This window comes from Antennarius striatus, chromosome 20 (assembly GCF_040054535.1).
Source record: "Antennarius striatus isolate MH-2024 chromosome 20, ASM4005453v1, whole genome shotgun sequence".
Classification (NCBI taxonomy): Eukaryota; Metazoa; Chordata; class Actinopteri; order Lophiiformes; family Antennariidae; genus Antennarius; species Antennarius striatus.
In genome coordinates, this window is record NC_090795.1 from 2502132 (window position 1) to 2522798 (window position 20667).

Below are 20667 nucleotides of genomic sequence, written 5' to 3' on the forward strand. Positions count from 1 at the left end.
CCTGGGGTGGGGGTGGGGGCATCACTGATGGTAACCACCTTTGATATATTTGCTTTAATTATGCAGGATAATGAATTTAAATTTGGGATGCATCAAGGCTCCGAAATGGCAAAGACACCCCCCTTGAGCCCCCCCCCCGCAGATGCCTGATACCGCTTCAGGCTCCAGGGGAGCTGGTTTGGAAATGGTATAAATCATTGAGCTGATGGAAACAGATAGGGCTCTGAAATGCTAATGTTGACTTTTGGCGTCTAACTGGTGGGACTCGGCTGAGCTGCAGTGGCGCCCAGTGGTTCGCCATCCTTTAACAGCCAACTTTTTAGCTTCCTGTCAGATAAACACAGCAAAATTCCTTCCTTATTCGCAGACAAACTGCTTCGAAGAACCAACAAATTGAGCTTCTGGAATCTGAAAGCGAGACGGAGAGGGAGACAACAAGCATTCACTTAATTCTGCCGGAGAGCAGCGAAGCTTCCATCCGGACTTCCTGCCGTCCTTCGCCCTGTTGTCCGCCCACGTGGAGCCGAGCCGCCGGCAATTAATTAAAGCCAGCGCGTGCACCGCTCAGCCATCTTTGTCAGCCGTGTCAGTCATCAGAGCGGCGTGACAATGATCTGACCATCCCCGCTTTAATTGGCATTCGGAGGACATGCTCTCCTCCTCACTGTAAGCCCAATAAGCGTTGGGGTGGGCAGTCTCCGGGGAGGAACCTCTGCAGATTTGTGCGTCGAAACAACACAAAGAGGATTTCACTCCATCCCCTCCTTCGTCTTACCCTCACGTACTCGTCTTCAAGGCGCTGACTCGTAATTTTAGCCTGGTTCGGCTTAATTATTTGTGAGGTCAAGCTGCACTTTGACCCAGAACGGCTCCAGGACCACCAGAGTGCCATCGGGGGCGCGTTCCCATTCGGCTAATTATCCTTCTGCCCTTGATCCTCCAGTCTGCCCGACCCGGGTTCTGATTAAGAGGCTTTTCCAGACCAGCTTCTACGTAAGATGCCAAGTTAATTTAAGACACAGACTAGAGATCTGCTTTTATTTTTGTCAACTGCTATTGACAAAAATAAATGATTAATCCCCGCTTACATCTGGATCAATCATCTCACGCGTCGTTCGAGCTTTGAAGCTCGCCGTCGACCCAAAACTCTTGCAGTTGCACGAAAAAAATTTAATTTCACATCTTCAGGAAAAAAAAATCACACCCAACACCTGGTACCACTTCAGAATGAAAAGACAGTTAGTGGGTTTCTGGGGCGGCGGCGGCGGCGGTGGGGGGGGGGTCTTTTTCCTACCCCTTAAAGCATCAGAAGAGTGTGTGACTATTGTGTAATTGTGCGCGTCGCGTTTCCAGCAAAAGGTGATTGTGATTTTTTTTTTTTTTTTGTATTTCTGGGATGAGATTCTTCAAGGGAATGTAGCACGCTCTCCTCACCCCACCCCCCCCACCACCCCCACCTAACCCTCCCCCCATTACATCGACTGTGTTTCCTGTGCTTCCATGGGAGCTTCTAATTGCCTATTGTGCTGGCTGCTCAGCTGTCTGGGTGATGCGCAGTGACAAGCCGCATCCACACAAAAAAAATGATGTGCACTCCAGAGGTTTTATCTGTCTCTCACATGATCCCCCCCCCCCCACAAACACACACACACACACACACACAAATCTCCCCCAATCCTCCCCCCTTTTCCATCTCTTATAATGTAAAGTGCGTACAATGGAGAGGAAGGGGGAACGCACGCCGGGCGGAAAGCGAGTTCGCTCAAAGTTGTCCTCAGAAGCCGTTTTTTTCCGTCTCCAGTCGGTTAGAAAGGAAGTGGAGACAAAACGAGTGGGAGAGGCCTTCAATTATCTCACAAGGATGTCAGTGATTTTCTGAATGTTGGGGGAAGGAATTGAAAAGGAAAGTTTGTGAAAAGCGCTTTTTTTTTCTTGACAACCCACATCGTTTCTTTCACCCTTTTTTTTTTTTTTTTTTTTAACGGCTGTGGCGACAAAAAGCAACGGCGGCGTCGCCCTGAATGATGTTTCTGTACGGAACGCGACCGCGTGGATTCTTCTCCTTGTCAGGGCTTAAATGTGTGGTTGGTGACATCAGATGGAGTGTGGTGAAACTGATTTGTCTGCCACGCGTTCCTCCTTAGCTTAGCTTACCTCAGAATAAGCACCGTAAGCAATTTAACGGATATAAAAGCTACATCTTTAGCATCGTTGCTGAACTTAAAGGCCGTAAACGACCGGTTCACAGTGGCATTATGGGAAAAAAGAAGTCCCATTGGAGAAAGAGGCGCATTATTGAACTGATCACCTGTGAAAACTGTAACACGGATCCAACACGCGTGTTTCCTGACGAGTGCGTTGCGTCTCCGGTTGATTTGCGCCCCCTAGAGGTGGGAATGTTGAAACGTTCCGTGTTATGTCGTGTGGGAAAACTCTCCCTCCTCTGCTCACGCCTGAAACACAACATGAATGTCAACGCTCTGTTTCTGATTAGATCATAAAACACAAGACCGGTGATTCACGCAAGGTCAACCTTGGACCCCCGGGGGCCCCGATGAGTGTAAATCACTCTGGGCACGCGCGGCGGCCAAATGCTTAAAATGTAAATGTCCTCGTGATGGGGGCCTCGACCGGCGCCAGGCCCGCCGGGTCCAGGCCAGAGGCAGATGGGGGGAGGGTGTGTGTGTGGGGGGGGGGGGGTGTCACTTGTAAATCTGATTTAACGGATGAGCTTTAATTTCTGTCAGCTGGTCTTTGGAACCGAGACGAATTAGAGACGGTTATCGTTTTTTCTTCTGGTGCAGCCGCCTGCCTTTAACCCTTTAACCCCGAATCTACCTACGGAAGCCCTGAAAGGACAAATCAAGCTCCTTAGAGAAATATAATATTCCCGACATGTTCATAAAACATCAGCTGCTGCAAACTAGACTTCCTATCATCACTAAATATATAATCTGAACGTTTTACCCCCTGACTAACCTCTACCTGCTGCCAGGAGGAAGAAGGAAAAAGCAGCGCCATCCATCACCTTCACCTCCGGATGAGAAGTGAGAGACTAACGTCTTCCTACATCATCACTTTCCAACCGGTACTGCACGGACTTTTTATAGACGCTGCTGCAGCTGAAGATATTCTTACCATTTCTTCGTCTCACCTCATAATTTGCTGGATTGATTTTGAAAACATACAGGATGCGTGTTATTTTATCAATAAAAGTGCTTTTTTTTACCTTTAAAAGCTTTTTTTTTTGTGGAATTCAACAAGTTTCACATTAAATCAAGCATTTATATGTGAGATGTACTCGCCGTGCTGTATTACCTTTACAAAAACCTCGTATGGGGAAGTTTTAGAAGGCCCAATTTGGAGTAACAGCTTTATTTTTAATGTTTTATTCTAATTTATTTGATAGTGTGGTGCAGCTCTATTTTTAAGTCAGAATTTGAACAGAGGGTCATCCTGAAAAGTGATGACATCTGCTGACTCGTCACTAAACCACCTGACCGCCGTCTTCACCTCACTTTGTGACGGGGATACCGATCAAAAATGACTTCCACCTCGGCCGCTATCGTCCAATCAAATCCCCCCATTCAACCTGGGAGCGATGAGGGCCAGATAGGCGCTGAGGTGACCTCGTGCTGAATGAGGCCGCATAATTGCAGGCGGTCTTGAAGTGCGATTGGGTTTATCTCAGGTAAAACAAAAAAAAAAAACGAATCCCCCCGCCTGACCCGGTTCCTCGGCGCCGCCGCCGCTCCCCCAGATGGATGTTTATTAATCAGAGGCTGAGAAACAGCAATCAGAGCAAACTGCAGCTTCCGCGCTCGTCTAGCCGGCACGCCGAGGACGCCAAAGGTCGACGCCTTCCTCCTCCCCCCCCGGTTAGCGTCGCCTCCTGGAGGATGAGCTCAAGGACACAGCTGTTCTGTCATCTTTATTTTAACCAGTTTAGCACTTGATTAACCTTCAAGGAAGGAAAAAAAAAAAAGGATTTGCAAAGTTATAAAGTCAAACGCGAGAGGAGTTTCCCAAGTTTCTGCTTCTTCACATGTAAAATAAATAGGTTTGATTATTTACTCATTAGCACGAAGCAGGAGAAGGGGATTAAACATCGCTCTGAAACTCTTTAATTACACGGAATTACCAGTAGCTTGATTATTCCTTAACCTTTTAATTATACCAAACTGATCAGGTTTTATTGATCTGCGAGGCGACGCTGGTCCGCAGGTTGGCTGGCTTTGAAGTTGAGGTTGAAATAGAATGATTCAGTGTAAGTAGGAGGGAATAATCCCTTTAACGTTGGAATATGGAGCTTCTTTCTAAATTTGAATAAATGATAAATAAAATATATCAAATAGATGAAGAATCTGGGTCCAATCTTACTTTTTAGTGCTTATAAACCCCTTTGGGATGCAAAAACTGAACCGGATGGACTTGGTCCTGGATGGACTGGTTGAATTCCAATAGGGTTATCAATGGGTTTAGACTTTTGGAAGCTAGAATGTGATGTGAAAGGAAAGATTGGAACATCGAGACATGAAACGAACCGATCCGACCAGCATGGATGAGGTTTTTAACTCCACACGGAACACCAGAAAAGATAGAACATCTTTTGTTCCGTCGCTGATATTCCTGTTATCAAAATCCCTCTACGTTCTCCCCTCCTGCTCTTAATCTGCACTCGACGTGTAGTCGGATTTGTCCTTTAGACATTATCACCAAATGTGTCTTATCTCCAAAGACGTGAACGTTTGGTAAACACAACATCAGAAGTTAGAAGGATTAAGAAGTTTTAAATCTGGTTTCCTCCTCATCCGGCCGCTTGTATCTCAACTCTTCCTCTCGTTCTTCTTTCCCTTATATATTCCTCTTTTTCTGATCTCCCTGCTCATTAATTCTCTCATCTTTTCCAGGACGTGGGTGATCGCTGATCTCTCGCTCCTTCAGTTCCCGGGATGCGGACGCCGGACGCCATCTTTGGAGGAGTCGGCGGTGGTCACATGTCAGCGGGGGCCCGAGTGCGGAGTATGACATGAACCTTTTTGAATATATATAGGGAGCATTAACGTCTCTGAAAACGAGGCAGAAATTGAATTTTCAGGTCAGCTGCTTCTTAGAAAGCTGACCTTCAATTCTAATTCTAAGTGGAGACGGGTGAATATATTACACGTATGTTTACGGGCGCGCCCCAGCCTCCCGCCCCTCCCCCGGGGCCGACACGCCCACCACACGCATTCCTTCTGCTTCCAGAGGTCAAACCTCCTTTCACGCCTTCAGAAACCAACCAATCCCTGACTCCGAATCTGTGCCCTTTCACACCTGGACGGCGCCTCGATTCCATCGCACCATCCCGGCGCCGCTAATCCACTATGGGGGCGCAGCGGGGTGGGGGAGGGGTCTCCGGAAGTGGGTGTTTGGATCAGATATTTCCAGTGGGGATTATCAGAGCAAGAGAGAACGTAGGAAATAAAATAAAATTCTTCATATCTCTTGTTGGCAGGCTCCAGAAAACGAGGCGGAGAGATCAAGTTCTCGTTCGCCGTTCGGTTTTTATTCATCGGTGTTAAACGGATAAGTGAATTTTTGACGTGGAAAACCGTTAATTCCAGCGAGGTTACCTTGACTCTAAAGGCTTTACATCAGACCGTCGGCTCAGAGAAGCTCCTGCCGGATAAAAAACATTCAGGGTTGTTTTTGTTTTTTGTTTTTTGACTTTCACAGATTATTTAGTCGGCGTTTCGTTGTACCGGAAGCTTCCACGCTTCTTTTTTTAATTTTGTTTTTTATGGCGCGAACGGAGAGTACATTGGAAATCTGGAGGAGTCGTCTCCTGTCAGAGGCTTTCGTGCCATCTGCGCGTCGGTTTCATCGAGTTTTGTGAAATTATTACTGGATTTCTCGCGCCCGGCGTCACGGCGTCTGGCGGGACGAAGCCTGAGGAGCGTCGTTATAACACGACAAATACTCCATTACTGTTAGTTTCACCTCTTCTTTGTAAATTATTTCTGGCCTTTCAACCCAGGATGACATTTTTTTGGGGGGGTCCTGATCAAACAGAAACATCCACAAGCCCCGCCCCCTTGACTTCCTGATGTATAACCTTTTAAAAATCCGACCCCGTTTCCTCTCGGTCCTCTCTGCACCGGCTGCTCTTTGACGGGCCCCGGGGCCCTCGCGTGTCGCGCTTCATAAACGCAGGTCGTTTTTCAAGTGAAAGACATTAAAGTGTAAAAGCAGGTATTAAGAGCTGATCTATCTACCGTCACCTCTACCGGCGCCGTGGAAACGCTGAGCCTGCAGCCAGCGGCGCCGAGGCCCTCGCTCCCGTTTAACGGCTGCAGCTTACGGAAGATTCTGCGACCTTTGAACTTGAAGGTGTCATCACCTCGCATCAGAGAGAATCCCACGGATTTGGAATCAAATCCAATCATCTCATGTGGCTGCAAAAAAAAAACACTCTGGCGTCTACATACTTGTGGCCACCTGCCACTGCTGGCGTGGGGTTCTGGGACTCGTCTCTGGACGCGGTGCGACAGGAGACAGATGGTGAAACGGAAAAAAATGATTTTGGTAGTAAAAATATCGCTGATGGTTTCTCACGGACTCATCTCTCGCGGGCGAGAGCAGTCAGCGTTTTATGGACGCCGCGGCGGTCAAGGTCGCCCGTCACCGCCGTGGCCAAGCTGATCTGCATTTCCTTCAGCTGCAGCTCAACACTGTAACTATGGCGCCGCACGACCTTCAGTGTGTGTATTAATGGAGTGTGTGTATAGGGTTGGGGGTGTAAATCCACCCCCCAGCCCCGTTTGTGTAAGATCCACCCAGGTAACCCTCCTTCTCTGGAGTCCAGATGCACAATTTTGCCCCTTTTTCTGCAAATCTTTGCACTCTTATGGGACGGATGCTGCCCTCCCACCATTCCGTCCGGAGCGGCCGGCGGTACCCCGGCCTCAAATTGGGCGTCCGGTTGACAAAAGGGCTTCTTAAGAGAAGCATCCATCATGTCCAACCAGGAGCCGCCGCTGGGGGGCCAGCTGGGTGTTAGTGTTCAGCTGATGGATGGATAAGAAGATCCCAATGCAATCGGTGGAAAGAATTCTGCACGTACACGTGTCAATAAAGTTATTTCAACTGTGTTGGATAGATTTCTACCTACTTACTTGACAATAATCAATTTCCTAATCGATACAACCTGCTATTAATTCAGCATGTTGTTCATTTATGTTGAAGACAATGCAACTCCTACGAAAGAAAAGTGTCGTCTTGGATGATTCTCCCTCAGTCTGGTGATGATGAGCATTTAAAAAAAAAAAAAAAAAAAAACCTCGACAGCTTGACAGGATCGCTCTGGTTAAGGAGGCAGAATGGATGCTCTCCACCTCCCAGAGCTCTTAGCGGCATCTCAAGCAGCTCTGCGCGCCCCCACACGGGCCGCGCGCACACAACGCGTTAGCAGCAGCAAGAGTCACGCTAAAAATCCACCTCCATTCAAAAACCGGATTTAAACAACAACAACAATAATAATAATAATAATAATAATAATAATAATAATAATAATATTATTGGAATTGGATTAACACATCATTGCATGGTGTTTTCAGATGCGCTGGCGTCGTGTCCGGAGTTTACCCCGCCTCTCGACCGTCATGTGACTCGCACAGCAGGAAACGGCGGCTGTAGACCAGACAATTACAAGTGTCTTTTCTACAAGAAAATGGATAGATGGATAATTGCTTTTTGCATGCTATACAGACTTCAGAACGCTCCTTGAAACTGATGTCAGTGAACGCAGCACGTTTGCAAAGTTGCATTCTGTCACGTTTTTCATGATATCTCAGTTTTTTAAGTAAAAACTTGACTCTCAAAGGCTTCACGCTACCATTAATGAGAAATTATTTACCTATATCGGTTTATTGCTGCTGAACGTCATCATAAATGACTGTATTTTCAGTGTGTGGTTTTATTTCCTACACCCACAAACACTCACACCCTTCCTCTAAGGGGAAATCATGCCTTCATATTTGCGCTCATCTGTGTATTCTCTCTGAAACATGAGCCTCCTATACTTTCATTCGGAACACATCAGACAACCACCAGCCTGGACCTCATACCGTAAAGCCCCTCAGGAGCCAATCATGCTGAAGTTTCCCACGTTTACCCATAATGCACAAGTCATGAAGATGGAGGAGCGCGCAAGATATGAGCTCCGAGACCGTCCGCATCACGCCGTCCGTCTCCGCCCTGAAAATCTGAAGGGAAATCATGCATTGCGCTCCAGCGCGTCCCATCTGGCCTCCCTCGCCTCACTTAAGGGGCTTGTTTCAGATTGCAAAAGCTTCCGACTTGTCTGTTTCGAACAATGCACTTTCTTCTCGCCATGGAAGGCGGGGGGCACCGCAAGAATGGCGCAAGAACACATCACTCTGTAATTCCTTCACAGGAAGTCGTGTGCACAACATCCTGGTATTTACCTCCCCCCTCCAGCAAAGGAAAGCCATTACTGCAGTCATTATATGTTTCATCTGAAACTACGTCGGTGAGATTGCTTTCATTACCTGCTGAACACGGCGTGAACTCTAATGTTCTTCCCCAACATTCATTTTTTATTCGACACATTCGTGTTCTCTATCTCCAACCCCCCACCCCCTCAGGAAGCAGGGTTATGTATTAGCAGTCAACACCTGGGGGGGGTTCCCAGCCGCAACTCTAATAACACCCTTTCTTGACTGTTCATTTAATATCATAAACATTTCCTTCCACCCTACGAACCGTTCACACATCCCATTCGGTGTTTCAGCTGATGCGGTCAGAAACGGGGCAGTACCGGCGCCGCTTCAGGACTAACATTAGCACTTTACGCTAAAAACGAGATGCTCAATCGATGATCTCCGACCCAAGAAGGGTTTTATCTTCCGTCTCCACCGTGCAAACATTCACACCGGACCACGGAGGTGTTGGCCGGGGTGTCGGCCGCACTGGCTTTTATTACTTGGGACGGTTTCAGCCGATAGATTTATACAGACACGCTTCAAGAAAAAGTGCTGACGAGAAGAAGAGGATCACACGAGGTCACGTTGGCCGGACGACAGGAAAGCTCTTTTTCTCTCTACTAGAACACTTGTTTCTCCACATCTTTTACCACATTAAGGGACTTTTTTGCTGCCTTATTTGATGGAAATAAGCAGCTGTGGTTGGTAGGAATCACAGGAATTTTGTATTAGATAAAATTTTCATAGAAAAAGTCCTAAGTGGCGTGAAATGATGGGATATTTACACCTGAAGCAGGTAGGGGTATGAAAACAGGTGAATCCAGTTCTTAGAGTTGTAATCAAGTTTTTTGCCCCATGACTCCTTCTGTTGTTGCTGTCAGCTGTAAAGCTAGCAGCCTTATAAGCTAGGCGCCGCTCTGTTATCAAAAGGTCACAGGTTTGATTCCCGTCACACACGACTCACCCCAACACGACGATAGACGCCCCTGAAAGTCATCCCAGATAACTCTGAACGTTTGAAGGTCTCATGCAAATGTGTGATCACAGGATCGGGTTTAATGAATTATGTGCAAACCTGAGATTAAAAACGGTCAGATGTTCACTTCAGAGATGGAATTGGTTCGGACCAAAGGAAGCTGCTGTGTCCACCTGAGGAAAAAAGTTGGAGCGACTGCAGACGGTTTCATCATCTCAACTCGACTCTAATATATTCACTCTGCTGAGTTTGAAACAGTTCAACTTACATTCATATCATTAAGATTTAGAGTTGGCTGGAAATATATATAATTTGTGTTTTATTTCTATTTTTTATTTCAAGTTTTAAAAAAAAAAGATTTATCACCTTATAGTTTATATCAAAATAGCTCCACCTAGTGGTCAACCTGTAGAATTGCCAGTCAAATTTGGGAAAAATCAGGCAACTGCAAGAACGATTAAATCTGTGTTTATTTCCTTGTTGTTAATAAATAGTGAACATCGTGGAATATTTTGCATTTGATTGAAGTGGAAATAAATTAAGTGTACATCATTTAAAATAAAGTGCATTTTTCACTTTGTTGATTTGTGCTCTTTGTGCAAAATCAGCATCTTGTGTCTTTCCTGCAGAGAGTTCCTGCAGAGAGAAAACAATTGATACCAAATAATCGTCAGGCTGAAAGTCAATGGAAAATTTTACATGAAATTGATTTCATAATATTGGATTGAAAGGGAAAACCAAACCTTGTGATTGTGGTTGTGATTTCTTGTGTTTGTTAAAGTGCTGTGATCTGGCTTCACTTTTGAAGCCGTCGACATCGAGATTTGGCATCGCTGCTTTCCATGACCTCTCTGCTGGACGATAGAGGAAAAGCATGCAAAGAAACACAGAACAGTTACAGAACAGCCTGTTAACAGTCAGTTCTAGCAGCGACTGATCTCCTTACCCGCTTGCCAGTTGTGCATCAGGTAAATCTGATCCGTGTTCCTCCGTTTTTCCTGCAGGGAAACCAACACGGCGCAATTCTCATCCCGATCTTGGATGGTGTTGCCGTGGGGACAGTGATGCAGCCTCTCCCATGCAACAGATTGATGGTATGGCTCATTATAAACGGCATTCTTTTCCCTCGCCTTGGGATACACGGCCGGAGGACACGTCATCACGTTTTGCTTGGACGCAAGTGGTCTCTTCGGGTCGCTGGCCTTCCTAGGTTTGTTGGCCGACCCCCATTTCATCCCAGCCTGATACGAGCTGTTTTCGGAGGACTCCCCTTCGGTGTCGTGTCCGCAATGAAAGCCATCCACGTCAGGACTGGAGACTTTTCTCAGCTGTTTCTTGGAGTGAGATTTACAAGTTTCACATGTTGGTAAGGGCGTGCCATTCCTTTGTTGGAAAGGAACTGCTTTCCTCTTCGAACCCTGATTGGTCGCCGGGCTGGCCGTCAAGCACAGCCTACGCTTTGCCAGACATCTGGTGCAAAGGCGATCTCTTTTGGGCGTGTACGGATTAAACGAGTTCTCGTTGAAACTTCTACTGTGGCAGCATTCGTGATCCGACAGGCTTCTCCTATCGCCCTTGCCTTTGGGTTTGTACCTCTCTTTGGGCTTGCGGACAGTGGACGGTTCTTTGTAATCCAGGTCTAGCTTTCGTCTTCTTGAAGGCACGTCTAATCCATGGCAGTTCAGAGGTCTGTTCTGCGTCTTGGGCGTTAGCTGCAGCTTGTTACAATAGTAGATGTTGTCAAAGTCCGCTAGCCAGCTGGTTGAAGGCAGGTAGGCTGGTAAAGACTCAAACGAAGTGTCCTGATGCTCCTCGGCTTTGGTTTCTGGTCCGTGTTGGCTTCCATTGGCCTTGAGAGGGGGACTACCCTGCATCACATAAGGTGCGTGATCCGCCTCGGTCGGTGTTGCCTCGGTCGGGAGAGTTTCCTCCACAACGGGAACAAGTGTCTGGGAGCTAACGTCAGCTTTAGGCGATGTTTCCTCCCTGGGACCGTCCTCAGTGGGTTCCTGGCGCTCCTGTTCACCCTCCATCATCACCACCTCTTCAGCTGGAGCCTCCTCTGCCAGCATCAGTCCATCCGCCGGGGGCTCTTCGGCTACGGCCACCATCATTTCATCGTAAGACTCCATGTGGTCATTTGGTGTCAGCACCCCAGGAGAAGGAATCAGAGTGTCCTCCATGGACCAGACGCTGGTTTCCATCTTCCTCAGCTCATCCAGGTACTCGGGGTCAAACGGCATGTTGGCATCTCCGCAATGGGAGTTATTGAACGTCGCAGTCTGCTCTTCTTCTTCACCCCTCGTCTCTGATATGTCGGGTTCTGCTATTCTTGGGGAACCAATGTTGGCAGCAACTGCCACAGGTTCCATCTGGGTCATGGACGACTCCTCCAGATCGGGGATCTTCTCGCTGGGAACCCCGACTAACAGGATGTCAGGACACGGTTGGGGCGCCTGGTCCGACGGGTCCGCGGGACAACTCTGCCCCTGGTCCGGCAGGATGTGGCCCTGCAGGATGGAACTGCACTGGACCACATCCTGAGAAAAACTGTGGGAGGACACCTTGGCGGTCTCGTGGGAGTGAAGGAGCTGCAGCCCCACTGGCGTGGTGCAGCATTCGATCCTCACCTCCTCCGTCTGGATCACAAAGCTGCCGTTTGGTGACATCTTGGTGGTGGTGGTGGTGGATGAAGTGGGCAAAACCTCTTTAAACTCAAGAGACTGTTCTCCCTTCTGCACAGTCAAGGCTGGGGAGACGTGTTGACTGTTAGGGACGCTAGGGCTGCCGTTGCTGCAATCTGGGAGCCCAATGGAGGCCTCCAGATCGCTTGGGCCCGGGGTGCTGGTCCTCTGGGCCGTGGACAACGGTTCGGTCTGGACCTCAGAGCTGATCATTTCCCTGTTCGAGCTGTTGTGCTGGTAGCGGAACCTGCGGGAGTGGTAAGCCATGGTCTGGTAGTACTGAGGGTTGAGGACTCGTCGGTAGTCCATTAGGTGGAGGTGGGTGTGGGGCACCACAAAGCCAGGGGGCTCCATGTACGGATTGGGAGGGTAGTTGGGCATCATGGGCATGCCGTAACCTTAAATAGTAAATAGTTGACCCAAACTCAGTAGATTTCATAAAGTGGTTTATCCTGAATGATAGTCAGCTGCTAATCTACCATTAAAACAAAAGCAAGAATTATCAGAAACCAGAAATTTAACAGCGTTGCATGAAGTAACTTCAAACGTCGGAATTTTTCCCAATTGCCGATAAATAAAACATAACTTTGCACTCTGGATAATTTGTGAAGTCCGCTATGGTATCTGCCCAAACACCAGCGGAAACAGGCGATGCATATTTCATGATTAAATTACCTATGAGAACATAATTTAGGGGCGTACAACTGGGTGATTACCTCAGCGGAAGCACTGGATGCAAACCTGAGCACATTACATTAATTAACTGAGTGTAGTAAAAAAGTATCCGGAGCCTCAATGGTGTCATTGACTTACAATAAATAGCTTTTTCTTACTCACTGATGGTGTGGAAATTTTCTAAATCTCCCACGTAAGTACTTGGGAATCTATCAAGTCTGAATGTATGAATGGAAATATGCTTCCAAGGTCCTGAAGCAGTGAAAGTCTCTGCATTAACTTACCTAAACCCGGGTATGCGTAGTAAGGGTTGTAGGCCATGGGCATAGGGACAGGCACAGGCCACTGCAGGCCCTGCACAGGCATGTAGGGCTGCGAAGGCTGGATGTAGAAGAAGGGTTTGTGGTGCTGCTCCTGAGGGTGCGGCCCCCCCGGGGCCCCGGCGGCCGGCTGATGGACCCCCGAGGCCTGCTGGGCTCCACACGATGGGTTGGAGCTCCGAGGACCCAGACCAAAGGAGTGCTGCATGGTTGACGCGGTCGCCGCCATATCTGACAGAAAAGAAGCAGAAAGGAATAAATTTGTCCTGAGACGCCAAAATGTTTGATTGTATTTGTTTTCTAGTTGGGAAAAAAAAATCTTTCAGAGCAACTTTACTTACATGCAAAAAGATGAAGACCACTAACAAATCTCTTTCAAAGTATGTTCTCAATCAGGAATCAAAGGCGTGGACTCATGATATAGTTCGTTTGATCAAACATTGCTCTGATTGGATGGATTTTGGCTCCAGGTGACGATTATCCAATTAGAGTTTAACAATCTTCCGTCGAAAGCCAATGGAAATGTTTCTCGGTCCACAGGTCCCGCCCACCTTGCTGAGCCATGAGACAGAGACGAACTGAGATTGGTTGAGGAGTTGAGAAGCTGATTGGCTTTAATTGAGGACAGCAGCTTGTTAGAATCACACACTTTATTGAGACCCAATCAATCACAGGTTTGTGTGATCGTTTATGGATAGAACAGAAGTGCATACTTTGATAGCTTGAATGAAAATTAAACATATTTAAGAAATTAACCTCAGTAACAGAGATATACACACTCGTCACTTCAGATAAGACCCCTCTAATCTATGGCTAATGGGTTATCCTACAGGTCCTTGAAGGCACCGCAGGCAGCAGCTGGATTCATTTGGAGCAGATAAAATAATCTTTATTACATGAAATATTTCATTTGTACTTTTTGGGGGAAAAAAAAGTATTGAATAGAAATAATTAAGTGAAACATTGCTAATGTTGAGTGACTAAATTTAGAAGTTTTTGTCAAAAAAGAAAAAAAAAAAAGTTCATTGTATTGCATGTTTTTGTGTGATTGAACATATTTAATTCACAAAACGCAATAGTTTAAGAATTTTTATTGTAAAGAAAGACTAAATCTAAGTACCCGACACACCATCGGTGCTGCAGCCATCTTAAGAGATCACCAATCGGAATCAAAACCCACCACTGGATTTTAATCCTGCATGAAGACAATGATTCAACACAAAGCTGAAATAATGAGTCATTTATTGGACTGGCCCCAACCTGTGGTTCGTCTCCATCCTTCAGCCCATTTGTGTTTGTGAAATCATTTAGTGTCACTTAAGTTTATACATTCTTTTATTTAACATAGAGGGGTTCTTTTGTGCAGTGCATTTCACCTGGTGCTCAAAGTATTAATTAGATCATCCTTTGGATGGGTGGTGGTGGGGGGGGGGACCTGAGGAGGAAGGAGAGCCTTTCATTAAATTCTCACTACGTTTGAATATAGAACTTAAAGTGGTGCTTCACCTACAGTTCAACACGCTTCGCTCCAAAGTCGATCCGTCAACATCTGGATTCTCTCATCACAGAGCCTGAAACACACATCAAATGAAGGACATTCAATTCAAAAAACTTTATTAGTCCCCGACTGAAAGCACATACAGCAGGATCGGTGCAAAAGTGCAAACATACCGTGTAAACATAAACAGTGTAAACAAACAACATAATAAATAACAGATACAATGTTTACGTTAAATAATAATTCAAAACCTAGTTAGTTCCAAAGCTAGTTAGTTTAGAGCCTAGTTTGTTTAAAACCTAGTGGGTTAGTTAGTTCAAAAACAACAACAAAAAAAACGGGGTGAAACGGGGTCACCCGTGCTGGTGTCAGTGTCATGAACCCCCAAACCGGACCTCTTTCCCAGAGCAGCGGCGGGGGCTCGTCGTCGTCGTCTCTGGGCCGGTGGTACATCACCTTCCTCTGGACGCCCATCTCTGAACGACAGGCAGGAGCAGAATCAGAGCCTGAAGGAGACGCTTATCCGTCCATCAGAAGAAACCATCAGAAGAAGAAAAAAACCTTGTCGCTGTGGAGGCGTGGCTTGTCTCCTGCGGGGCATCGGCTCGCCGTCCCCCCACCGGCCCTGCTCCGCCGGGGTCAGGTCCTCCCTGAAGTGTCTGTCTGCAGGAAGAGTCCACGTTCTGTAGGTCCGGACCGACGCGGGACCGGATGGAGGACGGAGACTTACCCCGACAGGTCCTGCACTGCAGCTCGCCGCTCGTCTCGCCGTCCAGCAGCTCCTGCTTCCGCGGGTTGTGACCCTCCTCCTGGTCGACGCCGTCCTTGTACTGCCCTCGTTTGTACCACGTCTTGGCGGCGTGCCTCGGCGGGACGGGATGCGTCTTCCTGACTCCGGAATGCTTCCTCGCCGCCGCCCTCACCGGCGGCTCGCACCCTCCTCCGTACCGACCGTCCTCTTCGGAATCCCCTCCGTCGTCGTCGGCGTACATCTTGGAGGTGTGGACTTTGCTCCTGCTCGCCGCTCTGGCGAGGCTTTTCCCGCAGCAGGAGCACGACGACTTCTTGGCCCCCGGGGGCCACGCTTCCTCTATGTCCTCAGTCGCCTGCGACGACCCGCTGACCTCCGCCGGCCTCCTGCCGGCGTACACGTGTTTGGGGAACAGGTCGCTGTCGTCCAGGTCGGTGGAGAACATCTCCTCTCTGGAGGACAGCTCGTCCAGGGAGGGGCTGAGGACGCTCATGCGCTCGCGGGTGGCGTGCATGGACAGGTAGTTGTAGAAGTATGAAGCGGCGGGCGAGGAGAGGCGGGCGGCGTCGCCGGCGTCTCCGGGTAGGAAGCTGTCAAAGGGCAGCCTGAGGATCTGGTAGTTCCCGTCGGATTTCTGGCGTTCCGTCTCCGCCGTTGCGTCAGCTGGGAGTTCGGGCTGGTCGGAGGAAACCGACGGCACCGACGGGGTTAAATGGGGGGCTGGGTCCACCTTCAAGAGGTCGTCGTCGTTTCTGGAGGTCGCCAAGGTGTCTGGTTGGACATCCGTGACCTCCGGGATCGGGATGAAGGGTTCATCCGTTGCTGGATGCTCCGATTTACGACCCCCGTCTTCGTGAACGGAGGAGGTATCTAGGGGCAACTCCTCCTCCATGCCCCCCGCCCAGGACGCCTGAGGGCTCAGGGGGTCCAAGCTCCGCTGGCTGGACTCGGCGTCGTACACCGCTGTCGTGGAGTCGCTGAACACCGCCGGCGCCTCCAAACGGCCGCCGTCGGCCCCCGACGGGAGACCCTGACCCGGCTCCTCGCTCTTCTTCTCCATCCCTGGAGAAAACATCCCGGACGACTGCGAGGCGACGCCCGAGTCCAGCTCTCGCTCCCCCACCTGCATCTCAGCGCCACCGCCGCCGCCCCCCCCACCTCGGAACTTATCCAGACACTCGATCAGTTTGGTGATGGCGTCGCTCGGGTCAGTCTGGGCCTCCGAACACGCCGTTTCTCGACGGCCTTGGGGGTACGGCTGACACGGCTGGCGGGGCGCGTCGCTCCAGGGGGGCCCGTGGAAGCGGGGTTCGAACGTTCGCCTGTGATCCATGGGGTACAAGGGGGCAGGTGGGAAAACGAAACCGGGGTACTGCATGTACTGGTAGGGGTGCACGTACGGACGGGGGAAATTAAAACCTGGGAAATAACAAACACACGCTGTGAGTTCAGGAAATCGATGGCGGTTGATAGAAACACGGTTTAAATGACTTCCTACCTCCAGGCAAACCATAATGACTGTAGGGGTTGTTCAGCTGCCAGTGATGATAGAGGAAATAAGGCTGGGATGGCGGCTGGACGTAGAAAAAAGGTCTGGGGTGTTGATTTCTTTGGGGTCCGTTCCCAAACGACTGCGGTTGTTTGCCTTCATCTGCAGGAAAGAGTTAAAATTTCAGTGTGAAAAAATATTTCCAAACCAATAAAAAAAATTCTCTATTGATACAGATTGAAATTTACTTTTGGATTAGACCCCTAAAAGTTCGCATAAACTATTTTCAATTTGTATATTTTAATCCATTTCGGTACATTTGCATGAAATAAAGAAATATTCACCTTCCATCTTGGGTCACGTGCTCCTTTAACCTGTCAGAAATAAAAAACCAGGGGGGGATGAGAGGAACCGAATAAACATCCCCACATCAGAACAATTAGAGGCGCGTTTTCCCGTCGATTCCCCGATAAACAAACAGTAAAACGTTCGGCTCTCAGGTCCACGTGACGTCCTGCTAACAGCAGCCGCAGCGTCTCCCGCATCAGTCAAATAGGAAACACCTGAGGCCCTACCTGCATGGGGCCTTCAGGTACAAGCGGACAAAACGCGACTTCCTTTTCAACACCAAAGCATCACAGACTCATGTTTTTGTTTTCTTCGATAAATTTATTTAATACGTTTTCTAGGCACATACAGAGTTTCTAATTGTGTTTTTTTTTTAAATGTCTGACAAATATATAAAACCGCTATATAATCCATAGTTGTTTTTATTTAACTAAATCAGTGCATACACACATTCATAAATAACCAATTCAGGAATTGGACAAATCCCATTTAAACCAGAAACCAAAATCAAAATTGAAGTGTTAATTTAATTTATTAGCTGATAAAAATTGACGGAAATTCGCCATAAATTTTAATGTAATAATTCCGATGCTGTTTAAAATCCTTGAACATACGTATTTATTCTAGGAAAGATTTTTGTAGTGTTTTTGTGTGGCCGACAAACTCACGTCACTCACATCCGTGTTGTTGTTTTCCTCTGATGTTGTGATGATGATGATGGTGTGTTAGAGATATAAAGCCACCATGTAGTACACTGTTTTGTTGTTATTGTTGTTGTTTGTTATATTCAGGAATGGAACAAATCAAATTTAACCCAGAAACCAAAATCAAAAATTAAGTATAAAATAATTTAACTACAGGATTATATTCGCCATAGGTCTTAACTAAATAATTCCAATACTGTTTTTATTCTAGGAAAGATTTTTTAGTATTTTTACGTAGCCAACTAAGTCACGTCACCCACATCCGTGTTATTGCTTCCCAGTGGTGCTGTTTCCATCCGGCCAGCAGGGATCGCTGTTCCTCAGCTTTTCCATTACCGGGCCAGGCCGCTCGGGTTGTGCGCATGCGCAATGCCTCCATAGGACTCGTCTTTCAGGCGCTTTGGATGCGCTGCTGAGAGGTTGTACGCTGCTCTCTGCTTCTACACAACTGTTTAATGTCTAAATTCGGCTTCGGGGGCTTACTTTGCACTTTCTTCTGACGAGAAAAGCCATCACGACGGTTGAGTGCGTGGACTTCACCTACATTTACCGTAAGGAAGCTTGATTTCATGTTGATCAAGAGGTTCTCTTGAAAATTCTCTTTTCAGGTAGCTAGCTTACGTTTATGTAGCCTTTAGCTGCTAGCCTAGCAGCTAAAAGCTAGCATGTTTCTGCTAGCCGTGTAGCAGTACCAGCACTCTAAGTTGGATGCTGCAGACGTTTGTAATTTTCATCTAATTTCCCAGACAAATTTACAATCAAGCTAATGAAAGTGATCGCTTGACTTTCCGTCATCCAGCTAGCATGCATCAACGTCGTTGGCTAGCTTACAATACCCCGGAACTGTGTAGCACAGAGAGGCTAACCTCGCTTAACTTGCCGCGGGTGGTAATCTAGCGAGTGTCCCCCTGCTTGAGCTAGCAATCTAACATTTCATCGAGGCTAACTGATGAGCTCTGTTGATGTAAGGCAAGGAGGAACACTTTAGATGGACGTGTCCTTCGAAACCGAGCAGCAGCGGCGATCATGAGGGCTTGAAGCGTTAGCTAACATCGCTGAGTTATGTGTTTAGCATCTGGCCTGTCTGTCTAGTGTTACTTTGTCATGTTTTGGATGGCAGACGGGGTTTGTTTTGGAAATGGTGGAAAGTGGGTTGGTGGTTAACGGTAACGTGCTAACATAGCTAGCAAGCGTCCGGCAAATCAGTGGCTAAGAAACACATAAAAATCAACATAATACTTCTACAGGTAAACTATTGATTAATAGGATGTTTGGAGTAAATCTGTGAAAAACCATTCTTGTTAGCTTATTTATTAGAGAACTATTAAAGCTAACCGTGTTGTTGAAGTTCTGATGGCCTGAGTTGCAGGATGATCCATGCCATGACCGATGATGTAAACTCGCTAACATCCAGCAAGCACATTGTTGAAGAAACACATTCCGAACTATTCAAAGACACGACAATTAATAGCATTAATGAGGTAGCATTATTTTACATGTCAGAGTCGAATAAGTGTCTCTTTATATGTGGTGTGTCAGTTTGATGAGATGTGATGGCGCTAACGCGAGGCTAATCGTAGCATCGCTGTGCTAAAATGCTAGCTAGCTGCAAATAGACGAACGGCGGGGTTCGCAGAAAATGAAGATATTCCGTATCGCAAGTTGACAGCTGGCCCATAATGTTGTAACAACAAGTGAATGGACGAAAAGATGACAGCAGATCGGGGGTTGGGGGGTGGTGGGGGGGTCATCGCCGGTATCAGCAGCTAACAGATCAGGTTCGGTGAGGTAGTAAAAGTTTAACGACGCACAGCTGAAAGCACCACAGAACATCAGGAACCGGTCCGATCATCCGCCTTGTTTTACCCCGCATTGATTTGTTGGAACACACTGTGATGAAGGTGTGAGACATGGAAAATAAGCTTTAATATTTACCTGTTAACATCGTCTCACCTTGACCCCGATTGGAATCACGGCATCTCTAACCACCTGCAAATGATTTTGTTGAGAAAAGACATAGTTTAGCCTGTTGACATAACAAATCTCTATTTTCTTAGAAAACATGTCAACGGTTTTGGGTCAGATGTCTCATACATCCATAGGAGGAATCGGCTGGTGTCGATGGTTATAATAATGTTCACTGGTGATCAATAAGTCTCGATCCAGCATCTGATTTCTTTAAGTAGATGCTGTTGTATTTCATTTAATGGCAGGTGACAGACAAGCTACCTTTTAGAGTTTAGAGTCTCTTCTCGTCATTTGTCAGGCGGTCTACTCACTGCGTGAATTAAGTGGTGATGGGGGGGGCACGGTGGCTACAGGTGACCTTTCCGGGGTTATAGGGTCTGAACTATTTACTGGGGTGCTCCATCTTTAAAGGATGACTGAGAGAAGTGTCGATTTTACGCCGTACCTGTAAAAAAACAGCTGCTGTTAAGAACTCTGACAAAATAATTTGGGTGTGTGTGTGTGTGTGTGTGTGTGTGCGCTTACCCAGGAGGTGTTGGCGCACCAGTCGAACCAGTCAAAATGTTCCGGTGGGAGTGTGTCAGGATGGGTTCTGTTTTGATGCAAATGGTTGTAAATGTTTCGTGTGATTTTAACCCTTCCTTCTCCTGCTGTCCTTCAGACGAGCACTGATGTGGCGACGGTCGTGTTCTCCCTCTACCTCCGGCCCCCGGTACCTCACTGCATGACCTCACAGACAACGCGCAACGGGTAAACGGCCCCTCCTCA

The 20667-nt window shown here is 47.6% G+C and overlaps 2 protein-coding genes across 6 annotated transcripts; both read right to left on the bottom strand.

Annotated features, from left to right (window-relative positions):
• Nucleotides 1-9935: 9935 nt before the first annotated feature.
• buc2l (bucky ball 2-like) lies at nt 9936-13616 on the bottom strand. The gene is made up of 5 exons (XM_068304437.1): nt 13483-13616; nt 13106-13372; nt 10409-12544; nt 10206-10313; nt 9936-10098 (listed from the first exon to the last, which is right to left on the bottom strand). The coding sequence occupies exons 2-5, from the start codon at nt 13368-13370 to the stop codon at nt 10067-10069; spliced, it is 2541 nt and encodes an 846-aa protein (XP_068160538.1). The 5' UTR covers nt 13371-13372; nt 13483-13616; the 3' UTR covers nt 9936-10066.
• A 53-nt stretch (nt 13617-13669) lies between these two features.
• LOC137587801 (bucky ball-like) lies at nt 13670-18288 on the bottom strand. Of its 5 annotated transcripts, XR_011033973.1 has the most exons (9): nt 18192-18288; nt 17224-17253; nt 16889-17041; nt 15370-16809; nt 15201-15302; nt 15035-15115; nt 14652-14712; nt 14518-14576; nt 13670-13696 (listed from the first exon to the last, which is right to left on the bottom strand). XR_011033973.1 is itself a non-coding variant. In XM_068304441.1 (8 exons), exons 2-7 carry the CDS (start codon nt 17228-17230, stop codon nt 14684-14686), a joined length of 1812 nt encoding a protein of 603 aa, XP_068160542.1. In that variant the 5' UTR covers nt 17231-17253; nt 18192-18288; the 3' UTR covers nt 14284-14576; nt 14652-14683. The 5 variants fall into 5 exon arrangements, 3 of the variants coding, with proteins under 3 accessions (XP_068160542.1, XP_068160540.1, XP_068160539.1); XM_068304441.1 differs by lacking the exon at nt 13670-13696 and having other exon boundaries at nt 14284-14576; XR_011033972.1 differs by lacking the exon at nt 13670-13696 and having other exon boundaries at nt 14284-14576; nt 14652-15115.
• Nucleotides 18289-20667: the final 2379 nt, after the last annotated feature.